Below are 15,357 nucleotides of genomic sequence, written 5' to 3'. Positions count from 1 at the left end.
ACGTTTTGACTCATTACACATTTATAATGGTTCTTACTCAAGATAAGATCTATGTGGCGTGAGGATGACTGAATATACAGTGATGGAAATTTCCAGGACAGACATGTCACTAACTTTTGAGCTACCATTCATTTTTTCCAATTTAATTAGTGGTCATGAGGCTGTATAATTAAACTGGGAAAAGAGTAGTAGTTTTTAATGTTAGTAACATTCCTGTGCTGTTTCATGTATGTAGGCATCAGCTTCAGATGGGTGAATGCTTTCCCTTAATTTTGCTTGCATGTGAACGAATGAATTAATTCTGATGGCAAAACTGTGAGTTGTATGTGTACGTAATTTCTTATATTACCCTAGGGAGTTTATTTTTTTTTTTTTTTTACTAGAGATTGTATTTGTCATCACTAATGTACAATGTTAGTGCTTTGTGACACTTTTGCATTTTTGATTCTGTAGGCTGAAAATTATTTGTAATAGTGCCATTTTACTATTAAAATTCATCAAATATGATTGTGATAGCTACTAACTTAAATTAGAGTTTCCTTCTGTAGCACCATAAAATTCACCAATTTGTGAGATCCCAAATCTTTCTGCAAACTTCTTCCATATTTGTGGCCTCAGGCCATTTCCAAATGCAAGGCGAACTTTATGTTGCTTCTCCTCTGGTTTCTCTGGGACAGAAAGCAGATACCGACACATTTCCCCAATATACTGAGAAACCTGAAAAGTGACACATTTATATCATAAAGGCACGAGTTTTTCTAACAGTACATCAGATATAAGAAATTTGATGTATGTACTTAAAATACATTCAATGAATTCTAAAATTTTACTAATTTAAAAAGTGTGTTGTTATAATATTTGAAATATTACTTGCTGTTCGGTATATGGATGATGTATTAACCAACAAAAATAAACTGGGTCATATATTAATTCAGAATTTAATTTGGCTTTATAGTTTTGTTTACTTACCGTACAGTTGTATTTAATACAGTCAGACCAGTAATTACTGGCAGAGAATTTCCTTCGAATGACTACTGAGGCACCATACAACAGTGCCTGCCCAACTCCAAGTATACCACCAGCTGAGTGGTATACTGGCAGTGGATCATAGACAATATCATCACTGGAGACTTGAAGCATGCTGTGGAGCCCTACAGCCATTAGCAGAAACCTGTGACATCAGTTTGCTGTTAACCTTGTTAAATAACAGAATAATCCATAATAGTAGTTTCAGAAATACATAGAAAAATAGCTTTGTGGGAAGATCACCACAGCAGTACAAATACTGAGGCTATCAAATTGTGAAATGTGTTTCAAATGTCTACAATAAAAATGCTGCAAATGAAACAGACAAAAACATGTGACAGAAAATGCAAAACGCCACAGCAGGAATGGGTAAAGGAGAAATGCAAAGCCATAGAAGCATGCATGATTATGGGATGATATATGCCACCTATAGGAAAATTAATGGAATCCGTAAAGAAAAGAGTAGCACTTGTGTGAACAATAAGTGAGACCTTCAGGACAGGGATAGGGAACTGGAAGTAACCCTTGTACCATGTCAGACTTTAACACAATGGTTCAGAAGTGGAAAGCACCTTAATACAATGTTTATTTAACAACTGTTTTTTTTTAATGTTACACAGGTATACACTGATATGAATGCAACATAGTTCAGTTAAGTACTCTTGAATTGGGAATCTTAACAATATGCAGCAAAATGATCAGCAAAGCTTGGAATTACTGTATTAAAGCAAACTTTAACAAACACTAATAATTAAATATTGAAACCAAAATCCTTGCCTAAACTTGCATTAATCAAAACCTTTAAAAAACATTCAACTACATAATTAAAACTTAAGGAAAGGAACATTATTAAATCTTAAAACTTTAACAAACACTATTAATTTTGAAAATGGTCAATGGAGCAAGTGTAGCATCCCATAAATTTGACCGAGATCTAGGCCATTGCCTCTTCATTGAATTATTTGCACAGTTAAGAATACCAAGATAGACAGGATTAAACCCAATTAATATTCAGTCGTGGGCTGTAGCCCTATTAACAAAAAAATATTATTAACCTTGAAATTGGTCAGCAGAGTAATTGTAGCTCCCAGTTGATATTAACCCAGACTTTAGGCACTGCTCCTTCTTGTGAGATTATTTACACAGTTATATATCTAAAAAAAAAAAAAAAAAAAAAAGATGGTGTAACTTACCAAACAAAAGCATTGGTATGTTGATAGAGACACTAACAAACACAAACCCACACACAAATTTCAAGCTTTCGCAACCCACGGTTGCTTCATCAGGAAAGAGGTGTGGCGACTATCGACCAAGTCGCGGGTAATATCTTTGTTTTTGGCAAGCTCTTTGAACCAGTCTGTGGTCGCGCGTGAAAGTGTACGGACGTGTACCGAGAATTCAGAATGTAAACAACTGTATATGTGTGCTTACGAAAAATAAAAATAGTGTTTATTACACATGGTGTAGCGTGCATCATTGGATTCGGCAACCCTACAACGCTATATCCATACTGGTGACCCCAAATTTTGTTCGCGAGTGCTACAACGAAATCTTATACCGTCGAGCAGTACACAATGGACCGCTTGCCGCCTGCTACACCGAACACGTGCCAACTAAGTGTTCCAACAGACGCTTTGGCATGGTTTTACAATTATCCACCGGGCATCCGCAATAGTTCTACGCAGTTTCCGAACACATCGACTAGCTGTACTCAACAGGACAGTGTTTATACAATTCCACAGCCACATGTTCCGAGTGCTCAACAGCCGACACAATGTGCTCAAACCCCAGTGACTATGTTTACAGGTTTCCCAAGTGCAAGTGTGAATTTTCCACCCGAATCAGTGACTGTACAAATCGAGCCGGACCCTCAAGACAGGAGAGTTCATATTTCTGCCGGAACTCCGGATTTTGCACCAACCCCCCCTATACCACCAGCGTCCGCTTTACGAGTGTTTCCGACGGCACACGCCGTTCCTGCCGCGTGTGTTCCACAAACATTAGGTGATTTTAACTATTTTAATGCACCTGTAGGGGAGGGGCCTGGAAACTGTATTCCGTCGTTCGTCGCACATCGGTCGACTACGGTCGATTCTACCGCGCCGGTCCACTCTACGCCCGTCGGCGTTACTCCGTTGACCGCTCGATTCGTTGATTTCTCGACCAAGGTCGAGCCAGCCGCGCCTACCGTGCCGCGTGCCACTGACAGTGGCGGAAGCTGGTGCACCGCTACTGCACCCGAGACAATTACGTTGCAGAACTATGGACAGGGAGAGACAGTTTCTGATAAACATTTATGTCAAGACTTTCCCACCCGTTGGCCGAAGCTACCACCCCTTCGCAAGGATCACCCACGCACATGGTTTGCCTTGGTCGACCACGTCCTGCAGCTACACGGCGTCGCCGACGACAATTCGAAGTTCCTATGCTTACTGTGTCACCTCCATGACGAACTGGATCTGATCTGCGACATTGTGGCTTCGCCCCCCGCTACGGACAAATATGCGTTCGCCCGACGCACCATCCTCGAGCGACTATCCACATCGACAGAGGAAGCTATCCGCCTCATCAGTCAGGAATCGCTGGGATCCAGGTCCCCGTCGCAACTCTGGCGTCATCTCCGCGCTATGATTGACACGCATCACATGCCGGACATTACACTTTGGACCATCTGGTTGCTGAAACTTCCCCCGCAAGTTCAACTTCACCTTCTACATGTAACTTCGGCCCCACTAGATGCCAAACTGAAGATCGCAGACCAGGTTTACAACATTCTGCCCCCCCCCGCATACCCCCCCAGGGTGCTCTCAGGCCTCAGGGGTTGGCACACCTGCGCGGCAGTTCCCATCCTGCAGTACAGAGTGCGCACGACTCGCTCCACGCATGCGCGCGGAGCCAACGCCGCCTGGCAACCGCCGCAGTAACTCCTCTCCTACCAGCACTACTGCAGCGTCGCCATCGGAGGGAACCACAAACAAGTCCCCCTCCACTGCCGCTTCGACCTCAACCAGCGCGACGGGCGACGCCACGTGCCGCCCCGCTTGGTGTTATTTCCACTCCCGCTTTGGCGACGCGGCTAAGAAATGTCGTTCTCCATGCGCGTTCCCAAACTAATAACGCGACCCAATTCAGGCGCTACGGGCCGCGTTGCACCGCACAGACGCCTATCACTAAATACTACTTCTCCTCACGCGCCAGGACGCTTGTACGTGAAAGATGCAGTGTCTTGCCTTTCATTTCTAGTCGACACGGGGGCTGAGGTTAGTGTGATACCTTTGTCCGCAGGTATTAAATTCGAGCTTCAGCCTTGCCCCCCGCTTCGAGCCGCCAATAATTCCCTGATCCGCTCTCATGGAATAACGAATTTAAGCCTTAAACTGCAGGACATTAATACGCCCTTACAGTGGACTTTCGTTATCGCGGATGTGGATGAACCCGTGCTTGGGGTAGATTTTCTATTAGCCCACGCACTGTCACCCAACCTACAACGAGGTACACTAACCTTTAACTCGCGAGACCGTACCACCGGTTCAGATATCTTACCCCTCTCATCCGAAAGCGCCATTCTGCTGTGTGAGCTAGCGGAAACTGCTGTTGCAGTGCTTTCTCTTAGATCACACAACGACGAACTTCGGGACAGCAATGGGGCCCTCCGCTTACGCATCGCCGCCGTGCAAGCCAAGCTCACGGACGCGCGTAAGCAGACCGCCCAGCTGTCGCACACGGCCACGCCCCCAACCCCCGCACCACTTCCTCGCACCTGCAGCCGACGCCGCATGACATTTCTACTGCCGGACGGAAGCAGTACCCGCGACGCTACCAGGTACCCCACCGAGCTCTTCGACAAGGACTACCAGTGGATCACCGCCACTGTTGCTGAACTGCCGGCCTTGGACACACACACGTGTGCATTACAGGTTAGTCACAGTGCAACGGGTGCTGGTCCAGCATCCCCATCGGTGTTCACGATCAATAACGGTACTGTCCACAGAATAAATACCACAGAAGGCCCACCGGTACGTGCAAAGGCTAGGCGTTTAAATCCGGAAAAACTTAAACACGCTAAAGCTATTGTTCAGGAACTTTTAGATAATAAGACTATCCGCCCTTCTTCTAGTTGTTGGTCGTCACCCATTCATTTGGTGCCCAAGAAAGATGACACTTTCCGCCTCTGCGGTGACTATCGGGCGCTTAACGCCAGAACAATTTTAGATAATTATCCCGTCCCAAATATTCAAGACTTTGCTTCCCAGCTGCATGGGGCACAAATTTTCAGTGTAGTCGATTGTCATAAGGCGTACCACCAACTGCCAATGGCACCTGAGGACGTTGAAAAGACCGCTATCATCACCCCGTTTGGGTTGTTCGAGTATTTGTTTATGCCATTCGGCCTTAAAAATGCTGCACAGACGTGGCAACGGTTCATCGACTCGCTGGTTGGACAACTGGACTTTGCATATGCGTACCTGGACAACTTGTTAATTTTTTCTTCCTCCCTCGAGGAACATGAACAACATTTAAATACAGTGTTCCAACTATTAAAAGCAAACGGTATCGCAGTGAACAATACTAAGTCACAACTCCGCCGCACCAGTATCACTTTTCTGGGCCACAGAGTTTCTGGCGACGGCATCCGCCCCCTAACTGAACGGGTGGAGGCCATTAGTACGGTGCCTTTGCCCAAAGATTTTCAGGGCCTCCGCCGCTTCCTTGGAACGGTAAATTACTACCGTAAACATATTCCCCGCGCCGCCGACATACAAGCCCCACTGACGGATGCCCTCGCAGGAAAAAACACATCAGGGTCTCGGGCGGTCACGTGGACTCCAGATATGCGTCGCGCATTTGATAATCTAAAGTCAGCCTTACAGACAGCTGTTACGCTTGCTCACCCCATTCCTGATGCTCCCATCTCGCTTACTACAGACGCAAGTGATACAGCAGTGGGGGCAGTACTTCAGCAATCCGTGGGTTCTGTTGTACAGCCGCTCAGATTTTTCTCCCACAAACTGACCGCTTCCCAACGTAAATGGTCGACCTTCGACCGGGAACTGTTTGCTATTTACGCTGCTATCAAATATTTCCAAGACGATATCGAAGGTCGCCATCTCGTGGTATTTACCGACCACGAGCCATTGGTTTACGCTTTCCGTAACCCAGGTAAGGACTCATCCCCGAGACGTTTTAGGCATATGGACCTTATATGTCAGTTTATGAATGACATACGTTACGTCAGAGGCGCAGACAATGTCGTTGCTGATTTTCTGTCTCGGGTGTCGGTTTTATCTTCACAACTGGACCTCAGTGAGCTCCCTAAATTGCAGACAGAGGATACTGAACTCGCAGCATTCCGTTCCGATATCAAAACAGGACTCAAACTAGAGTTACGGATACTTCCTGGGTTTTCATCACCCATCTGGTGCGACATTTCAACAGGACGCATACACCCGGTGATCCCTGCACCTCTCCGCCGGGACATATTTAATAGTATCCACGACTTGGCACACCCTGGCATTCGCGCCTCCGCACGTCTGGTATCTGAACGTTTTGTTTGGCCCGGGGTGATAAAACAGTGTCGCAGTTGGGCACGAGCATGTGTGGCTTGTCAGCGCGCAAAAGTAGGACGTCATGCACAGCCCCCCATGGGTACGTTCGATGTGGCAAAAAGATTCCAGCACATACACATCGATATCGTCGGGCCCTTACCCCCCCCCTCAGGCCCCTTCCGTTACATACTGTCCGCAATTGACAGGTTTACCCGCTGGGTAGAGGTAATTCCTCTCACTACTATCACAGCCGATGCAGTGGCCCGAGCCCTGCTGTTAATGTGGATCTCGCGCTTCGGCTGCCCAGTCTCTGTCACCACCGACCAGGGCCGCCAGTTCGAGTCTGCCCTCTTCCGACAGCTTTGTGAACTGTGTGGGGTGAAACGATTTAGGACTACAGCATACCACCCCCAGAGCAATGGGCTTGTGGAACGCTGGCACCGAACGCTTAAAGCTTCCCTGATGTGCCACGGAGGTGAGTGGGCCGATGCCTTACCATGGGTAATGTTAGGCGTTCGGGCCGCGTACAAAGAGGACCTTGGCGCATCCCTGGCAGAGGTGCTGTATGGAGAACCCCTCACACTCCCAGCAGAGTTAGTCGAGCCTTCACTTCCTCCAGATCAAATCTGCGACTCGACATTCGTCGGGCAGGTCAAGGAGCTAATTGCTAACATCCGCTTGCCGCCTCCTCGACCACACACCCCCCCTCCTGTATTTCTGCATAAGGACTTGGCGTCGTGCACTCATGTCATGGTGCGTGATGACACCATCCGACCGGCACTCAGACCTCCATATACGGGCCCGCACAGAGTCATATCACGGCGTACCAACACGTTCGAAGTGCTCATTAACAGCACGCCTCAAACGGTATCCGTCTGCCGCCTCAAACCTGCATGGACTCTGGGAGAACTGCCCGATACCCCACCCAGTCAGACCCCATCCCCTGCTGCACCCACCTCGCATGAGGCATCTACCGACAGTCCATGGATGAGCGACGCCCATTCCCACACGTGTGACGTTCCCCACTCCCAGTCGTGTGACAGTGCTACAGGTGCGTGTGACATTCCTATGCAGAGTGATGCGTGTGATGACTTACCCTCCTACAGGCAGCCCCTCGCCTCTCCCCTGTTAGGATTCAGTGATGTATCAGGGACCAGCCTCAGAGCGTGTGATGTCACCGATGACGACTCGTGTGGAGATTCTGTCAACCCGTATAAGGAAGTGGTAGTGAATGTCAACACAGATCTTATTTGTAGCTCTAATGTGTTTTTTGTTATGCAGCCGGGTAATGTGTACATCTTCTACGAACAAGCCAGCTTCCCCAGTGACAACTTAACTCACATTCATCTCCTCCAGTCTGTCCCCTTGCCTGTTGGTACTGACCCATCAACGGTCAAAGTCCTACGTACCGCCACAGGCATTCAGATCCGCTATCCTGGCCCCTCACAACCCACCATCCCCTCCCCAGATCCCTCAACTGCTGTACGAGGATTCATCCGGTCAGGCAGGATCATCCGCCCCCCTCGCTGGCTCGAAGACTTCAATTACTAATGTAATGTAATGTAAGGTATGGTTTCTGATTAAACACCCTCTCCCTCCCCCCTGGGTGTTCCCTTTACATGTATGCCCCAATATTTATGTTTGTGCTCCACACTCTAGGGGGGGGGCTAATGTGGCGACTATCGACCAAGTCGCGGGTAATATCTTTGTTTTTGGCAAGCTCTTTGAACCAGTCTGTGGTCGCGCGTGAAAGTGTACGGACGTGTACCGAGAATTCAGAATGTAAACAACTGTATATGTGTGCTTACGAAAAATAAAAATAGTGTTTATTACACATGGTGTAGCGTGCATCATTGGATTCGGCAACCCTACAACGCTATATCCATAGAGGGAAGGAGAGGGAAAAACTAAAGGATGTGGATTTTAAGGGAGAGGTTAAGGAGTCATTCCAATCCCGGGAGCGGAAAGACTTACCCTAGGGGGAAAAAGGGACAGGTATACACTCGCGTGCGCCCACACACACACACACACACACACACACACACACACACACACACACACACACACACAAGCAGACATATGTAAAGGCAAGGCAAAGAGTTATGTGTCTGCTTGTGTGTGTGCGCACGTATACCTGTCCCTTTTTTCCCTAAGGTAAGTCTTTCTGCTCCCGGGACTGGAATGACTCCTTACCCTCTCCCTTAAAACCCACATCCTTTCGTCTTTCCCTCTCCTTCCCTCTTTCCTGATGAAGCAACCGTGGGTTGCGAAAGCTTGAATTTTGTGTGTGTGTGTGTGTTTGTTAGTGTCTCTATCAACATACCAACGCTTTCGTTTGGTAAGTTACACCATCTTTTTTTAGATATATTTTTCCCACGTGGAATGTTTCCCTCTATTATATTTACACAGTTAAATATACAAATGGACACAGATAGACAAGATTAATATTTGGGAAGAAGACCAGTTAGCAAAATATCATTAACCTTGAAATTGATCAGTGGGGCGAATATTGCTCCCACTTGAACTTAACCCAGATCTCAGGCTTTGTCCCTTTTGAGAAATTGTTTGTACAGTAAATATATAAAATACAGAGAAACACACATAATTAATAAACATTAAACTTTTTTTCTAAAATCATACAGCCATCCAACTATTAAAACTTCTTAATCTGTGCCATGATAAAAACCTAAGGATTTTTTCAGCAATTTTAGTATTTTTTTTTTTCAGGTATATTTCAGTCGTTATTTGCAACTGACAATTGAAATTTATCATTGGGGAAAAAAGTAAGTAATGGCTTTCAATGAGCTGTGCCCAGTCAAAACTCACCAGCTTCCAACCAAATTTAACAAACAATGAAATAGCAGAACAGGAAACTCAAGGGGATCAGAACTTGTTACAGAATAGACTTTACTACCCCATTGCTGAGTGCAAGCGTATGCAATTTGATGGGAGCGGTCAGAGCTGGGCAAAGACTTTCAGCAGTCTTCAGATAAATTTCCATAGCACCCATGGGATACAAGAGCCCCACCAGTACATAATACCCTGCCTGTTCTCTTGCACCAAACAAATTTGCACAGGATTCTACAACAGATGAAAGACACAGTTAAAAACAACGCACCCTTAATGTTCCCCGAGTGCATTTCAACACAGTTACCTTAGGTAAGCAAATAACTTCCACTAATAATTCCACCATGTGAACACAGCACTCCTGCCCCTTTTAAAAACAACACAAGAGAGCACATGGAGTATTGTAGAATTACAAGGAATCCACCAAGTAAATATAGTCTGACAGTCAGTAAACCAAGGAGCCTCAGTCTAAACAGACTGAATGAATAGGCTTATCAAAATCAGAAAGATGCCCATTGCACAAGTCCACAGGCACAGTCTGTCACTTCACTCCTGAACAGGCTGCAGTGACCTGCCCATCCACAACCAAATAGACACAATATCGATCCATTCTAGAAGTGCTGCCTATTTGACAACACACACCCAGCGATCCAACACGTGGCCTCAGCTATACCAAAATGATTGCTGAAGAGATCAGTATAAATACCCCCTGTGTGATGTGACTGACCTCGCTTGCTTGATCTGTGATTGCTTAAGAACTTTCCACACCAGTACAAATGTATACCAACTAGCAAGAGGCTAAAATTTTTACATCAGTGATGTGCCGCTGGCAATTACGAATATGGCTGTATCAATAAAAGATCAGAAGACAATATTTAGCAAAGAAGGGAAGGCTCGCAGGTGGGAGGAATATATAGAGAGCTTGTGCTAGGGAAATTTGATTGAAGACAGTATTTCAGAAAGGGAAGAGGAAGTAGATTAAGATGAGATTGGGGATGTGATATTGTGAGAAGTATTTGACAGATATATGAAAGACCAGAGTAGAAGTAAAGCATCTGGAATGGAAGACATTCTCTTTGAATTATTGAGATCCATGAAAGAACATTCCATAACAAAACTATTCTATGTGGTATGCAAGATATACACTGCCTGACAATAAAAGTGAAGCACCCAGAAGAAGAGGAAATGAAGTGAACGTACATGGGTTGAGAAGGTGTGTAATGTTGTTTCTGTGATTACAATACAAGTCAAATTCACAAAGAATGTGGTAGTATGAGCACACTTAACAGTATGACATTGTTCCCCTGTAAGCTGAAAGCATGCACCAATTTGGTTGGGAAGTATGTCAAAGTAGTTGTATCTTTTCCTGAGGTAAGCTGGCCCACAATTATTGTAACTGGTACTTGATATCCAAACTGATCCCACACATGTTCTGTTGGGGAGAGTTTCTCAGTGTCAAGCAGACAGCTCAAAGTGCCACGTGCCATTTGTAGATGAACATTGTCCTATTGAAAAATGGCACAACAATACTGTTGCATGAGAGGTAACATGAGGCTATGACATACCGTTGTGCTGTCAGAGTTCTCTCAGTCACTGTTAGTTGTGACCTGAAGTCATACCAGATGGCTCCTCATTCCATGACACCAGGAGTAGCAGAGTTGTGCCTCTTCAAAACATTGGAAGAAATAGACCTCTTCCCAGGTCACCATTATATTTGCTGATGCAGACTACAATTCAAGGCTGAGTACAGTGCGATATCCCTCATCAGCAGTCCATGTTTCCCGACCATGACACCACTACAAATGGAGCCATTTCTGTTAAGAAGTTAATGGCAGCCTACATATGGGAGAGTAATACCATAATCCAGCTGCAGCCAGTCTCCAACCAAACATGTGGGAAGACACACAGTATTGCTGCAAGTCCATTACCTGTTCTTGGATGGCAGGTGCAGATGTGAAGGAGCTACAATACACTTGGTGCACATGATGATCAACCATTGTAGTGGTCAGACAGAGTCAACTGGAACCATGATAGCTAGTATGCCTGCCCTCTCATTCCCATGAAGTCCAACATCAAACAACTGTCACAAATGAAAGCCCCACAAATCTGGATATTGCACGATCAGATCAGTTGGCTAAGTGGAGACCCACAATGAGGCCCCCCCCCCCTTTCAAACTATGTTAGGTGCTGATAACACAGTCTCACATGATTACACAGCATGTCTGTGTCCTTCACAGAGATCACTCAACATCTGATGCTGTTTACACCCTTTATATACCAGGCCAGTACAGTACTACACGCAAGTAACACTAATGCACTCTGGTGGCCATTACACCTGTCACAGCGAATTGCTATTCTAATCATTTACGTACCATTTTCCCGAGAAATGTAGGAATACATGGGGCAACACTGACCCAATGCCTTATCTTAAGAAAGATACTGAACCTATGTTTATATCATTTGTAGATTTGGAGAAAGCTTTTGACCATACTGACTGGAATACATTGTTTGCAGTTCTGATGGTCTTTCATTAAATTATACCTTGACTTGTCCATATTCCTAAATTCAGCTCCTCCAATGGAAAACACCTATGACAGATTAAAAGCAGAGCTATGCACTGTATAGTGGCTTTATAGGAAGATCACATTCGCCAGGTATTGACTCAAGAAGAAATGTGCTACAGGAAGCTCCCACAATACCATCATCACCATCTTCACAGCAAAGTAGACATTGACACCATTCCTGACAACACACAATTTGGAGCAACCATCTGTCAACCTAGGTAAAAGCCATCACTCACACATGGTCAGATATGGATGTAGTCACAGAACTCGCTGACTGCATTCAAGACGCTATCACACTGTGCTCGCAGGTCAGTACAGTAACTGTTCCATCAGTGATACATCCATAACCCCTACTGTGTCGTGTGCCGATTATAATGCCCTAGCTGCCAAGGTGGATCCCTTAAGTGCACAGATGACAGCTGTGCTTTCACATGGTAATAAAAGCCACTGTAGAGGATGTAGCCAACTTAAGACATTCAAGGAGTCACTGCACTTCAAATTCTGCATCAGAGTCTGGCTCCACAGTTTGCTGGAACCACCACAGACATGGTGAACAGGTGAAAATGTGTACAAGCCCATGCACATTCCCAAATGGGGACGGTGGTCATTAGTATGCACCACTGACTGCCACAATTTTCAGTACCTATTTGTAATGGGTTGGACCTCAGGAAGGAAATACCCAATAGATACAGGGTCTGATATAAGTATTTTACTGAGGAAGTCACTCCGCAGCTGCAGGCTATGTGTGGCAGTCAACTTGGCATTAGCTAACAATACAGAAATGCCAACTTATGGTATGCAGCATGGGGATGTGAATCTAGTCCTGCATAAACAGTTAACATGGAATTTCATGGTAGTGGATGTGGGTGAGGCAATAATAGTTGCCTACTTCTTAGCATATTTCAAACTTTTGCCTGATATGTCTGATGCCCGGCTTGTGCATAGCCTTACTGGTTTGACAGCTGCTGGAAATCACCATCATACTAGAACCAGCAGCATCAAGCTTGTACAGTAGTAGATGAAGTTTACCATGTGATTGTGCAAGATTTTCCAGCCTTAACTAGACCACTGTGAGTGCCACAACAGGTGTTGCATCACACTGTCCACCACATCAAAACTGCAGATGGACCACCCATGTCATGTTACCCATGCAGATTAGCACCTGGATGCCTCGCAATAGCAAAAGCAAAATTTGATCTTAAGTTGACTGAGGAAATTATTTGCCCATCGTGCAGCATTGAGCATCAGTATTATGCATAGCCCCTAAAAAAATGTGGAACCTGGTATCTATGCAGTGATTATCAAGTGCTGAATGCCAAGACTATTCCTGACCGCTATCTGGTACCATTATTAAGTGACTACAACCACATCTTTCATAGTTCAACAATATTTAGAGCCATTAACTGCACTAAGGCCTATATGAAGAAACCAGTCATGCCAGAGCACATTCCCGAGACAGCTATCCACCCTTCAGATTGTTAGAGTTGAAGTTTGTGACATTCAGGTTGTGGAACACTGCACAGACCAGGCAGCAGTTTATAGATTCTATCTTGGTGGGTTAACTTGACACTTTGCTTGTCTGGACAATGTTTTGGTCTATTCAGAAACTAGAGAACAGCATCACAGTCACTTTGTGTGACTGGAGAAGTACAGCGAAGTTTTAAAAACTGTGAAATGCAATTTTGGCCAGCCTGAAGTTGAATTTCTGAGCCATCACATATCATCCTCTGGCTCTGAAACATTACCAGAAAAAGTAGAGGGCCATATTACAACTGTCATAGCCTACCACCATAAAAGAGCTATGCAGATACCTTGGGATGGTAAATTTTTACCAGCTTCATTACCACATATTGCCGAGCAACAGTGCTTTTAAATGCAGCACTATCAGGTGCAAAAGTACGAGATAATGCACCCATGCAATGGAATGGGAGTACGGATGCAGCATTCATAGCTATGAAAAACAGCCTTGCTCAGGCCACCCTACTCACTCACCCTAAACTTTATGCTTTGCTCACCTTAGTGGTTGATGCCAGCCAGCTTTGCAAGGATGGGTAGGTGGTGCATGGCAGCCATTGGAATATTTTTTTGCATAAAATGACACCTTCACAGCAGTGTTGGAGGACATGTGATGGGGAGCTGTTGGCTATCTACCAATCCATCAAGCACTTCAGGCCACAGGTCAAGGCACAGGATTTCGCAGTTCATACTGATAATAAATAGCTGGTATATGCATTCCGTAAGAAGAATGACAACTGCTCACTATGTGAGCACTCTCAACTCGAGTTTATATGCCAATTCACTACAGACTTGTGGCACATTTCCGGACTGACCAATGTGATGGCGAACTGCTTATTTGGTATTTCACAACCATTGAACATGACAGTGTTAGCAGTCATGCAGCAAGAAGACCATGAACTACAAGCAGTATTACTCAATTATAAAACTTCACTAAAATGGCAACTGGTCAAAATGCTGGGTGAAATTGGCAAGGCGTACTGGGATGTAATGCACAGCAGATCATGACTGTATGTACAAACTGCATTCCCCTGGACAGTGTTCAATAACTTCCATAACCTTTGTCACCCTGGAGTGTGCACAATGTTTAAGCTGGTGTTACAGAGGTTTGTGTGGCCGGACATACACAGAGATTGTCATCAGTGGACTAGAATTTACCCTTGCTGCCAGTTATGCAAAGTTGCTTAACATGTGCACAGTCCAACAGGGGCACTCACTACATATTGTGTTTGGTAACCCAAAAAGATTTTATTGCATTTTTTGCTGGAAAACAGGAGGATGACAATATTCATAATTAATAGTGAATAGAAAAATCAGTAAGGACCCTATTCCAATAGAGGTACTGAAGATACCTGAAAGGTATGTTGTTTCAAGTAATTGTGGACCATGAAAACCAAGATTTAAAATCCAGAATATTAATAATAAAGTTCAGGAAATAATGCATAAAATGTCTAATATCTGAAAAAAGTACACACCTTGTATGTGTTATGACTGCAGCTTTGGGAAAACCTGTAGTGCCAGAGGTGTAGATGTAGATAAGCTTGTCACTAAGGCTACACATTGGGTACTCAGGAGCACTACCATCTACTGATGTTGCCAGTTCATTACCAAGATTTGTAGCAGTGGCAACCACCTCAGAATTAACAGTTTCATTAAGCTGATACAGCGGCTTTCCTGCTACTGTGTCTAGTACTTCACTGATAGCTGAAAAGTAAACATGAAATGTTTCCGAAACAGAATAATGTTAATGGCATGGAAAAGAATTACTGTAATACACATATCAATATTATTCATCATATCAAAAAGCTCCATGACACTGTAGCTTGTATATATTTTGGACTGTGAAACAAAACACAAAA

The 15,357-nt window shown here is 44.9% G+C and overlaps 1 protein-coding gene across 1 annotated transcript in view; it reads right to left on the bottom strand.

Annotated features, from left to right (window-relative positions):
• LOC126092443 (long-chain fatty acid transport protein 1-like) overlaps positions 1 to 15,357 on the bottom strand; it is a 172,097-nt gene that overhangs the window by 48,956 nt on the left and 107,784 nt on the right. The window contains exons 4-6 of the mRNA XM_049908044.1: positions 14,974 to 15,202; positions 970 to 1,171; positions 525 to 717 (exon numbers count right to left, since the gene is read on the bottom strand). Coding sequence (XP_049764001.1) covers positions 525 to 717; positions 970 to 1,171; positions 14,974 to 15,202 — 624 coding nt within the window. The remainder of the gene's footprint in view (positions 1 to 524; positions 718 to 969; positions 1,172 to 14,973; positions 15,203 to 15,357) is intronic.

This window comes from Schistocerca cancellata, chromosome 7 (assembly GCF_023864275.1).
Source record: "Schistocerca cancellata isolate TAMUIC-IGC-003103 chromosome 7, iqSchCanc2.1, whole genome shotgun sequence".
NCBI lineage: Eukaryota > Metazoa > Arthropoda > Insecta > Orthoptera > Acrididae > Schistocerca > Schistocerca cancellata.
This window is presented reverse-complemented; position numbering and strand designations above follow the sequence as displayed.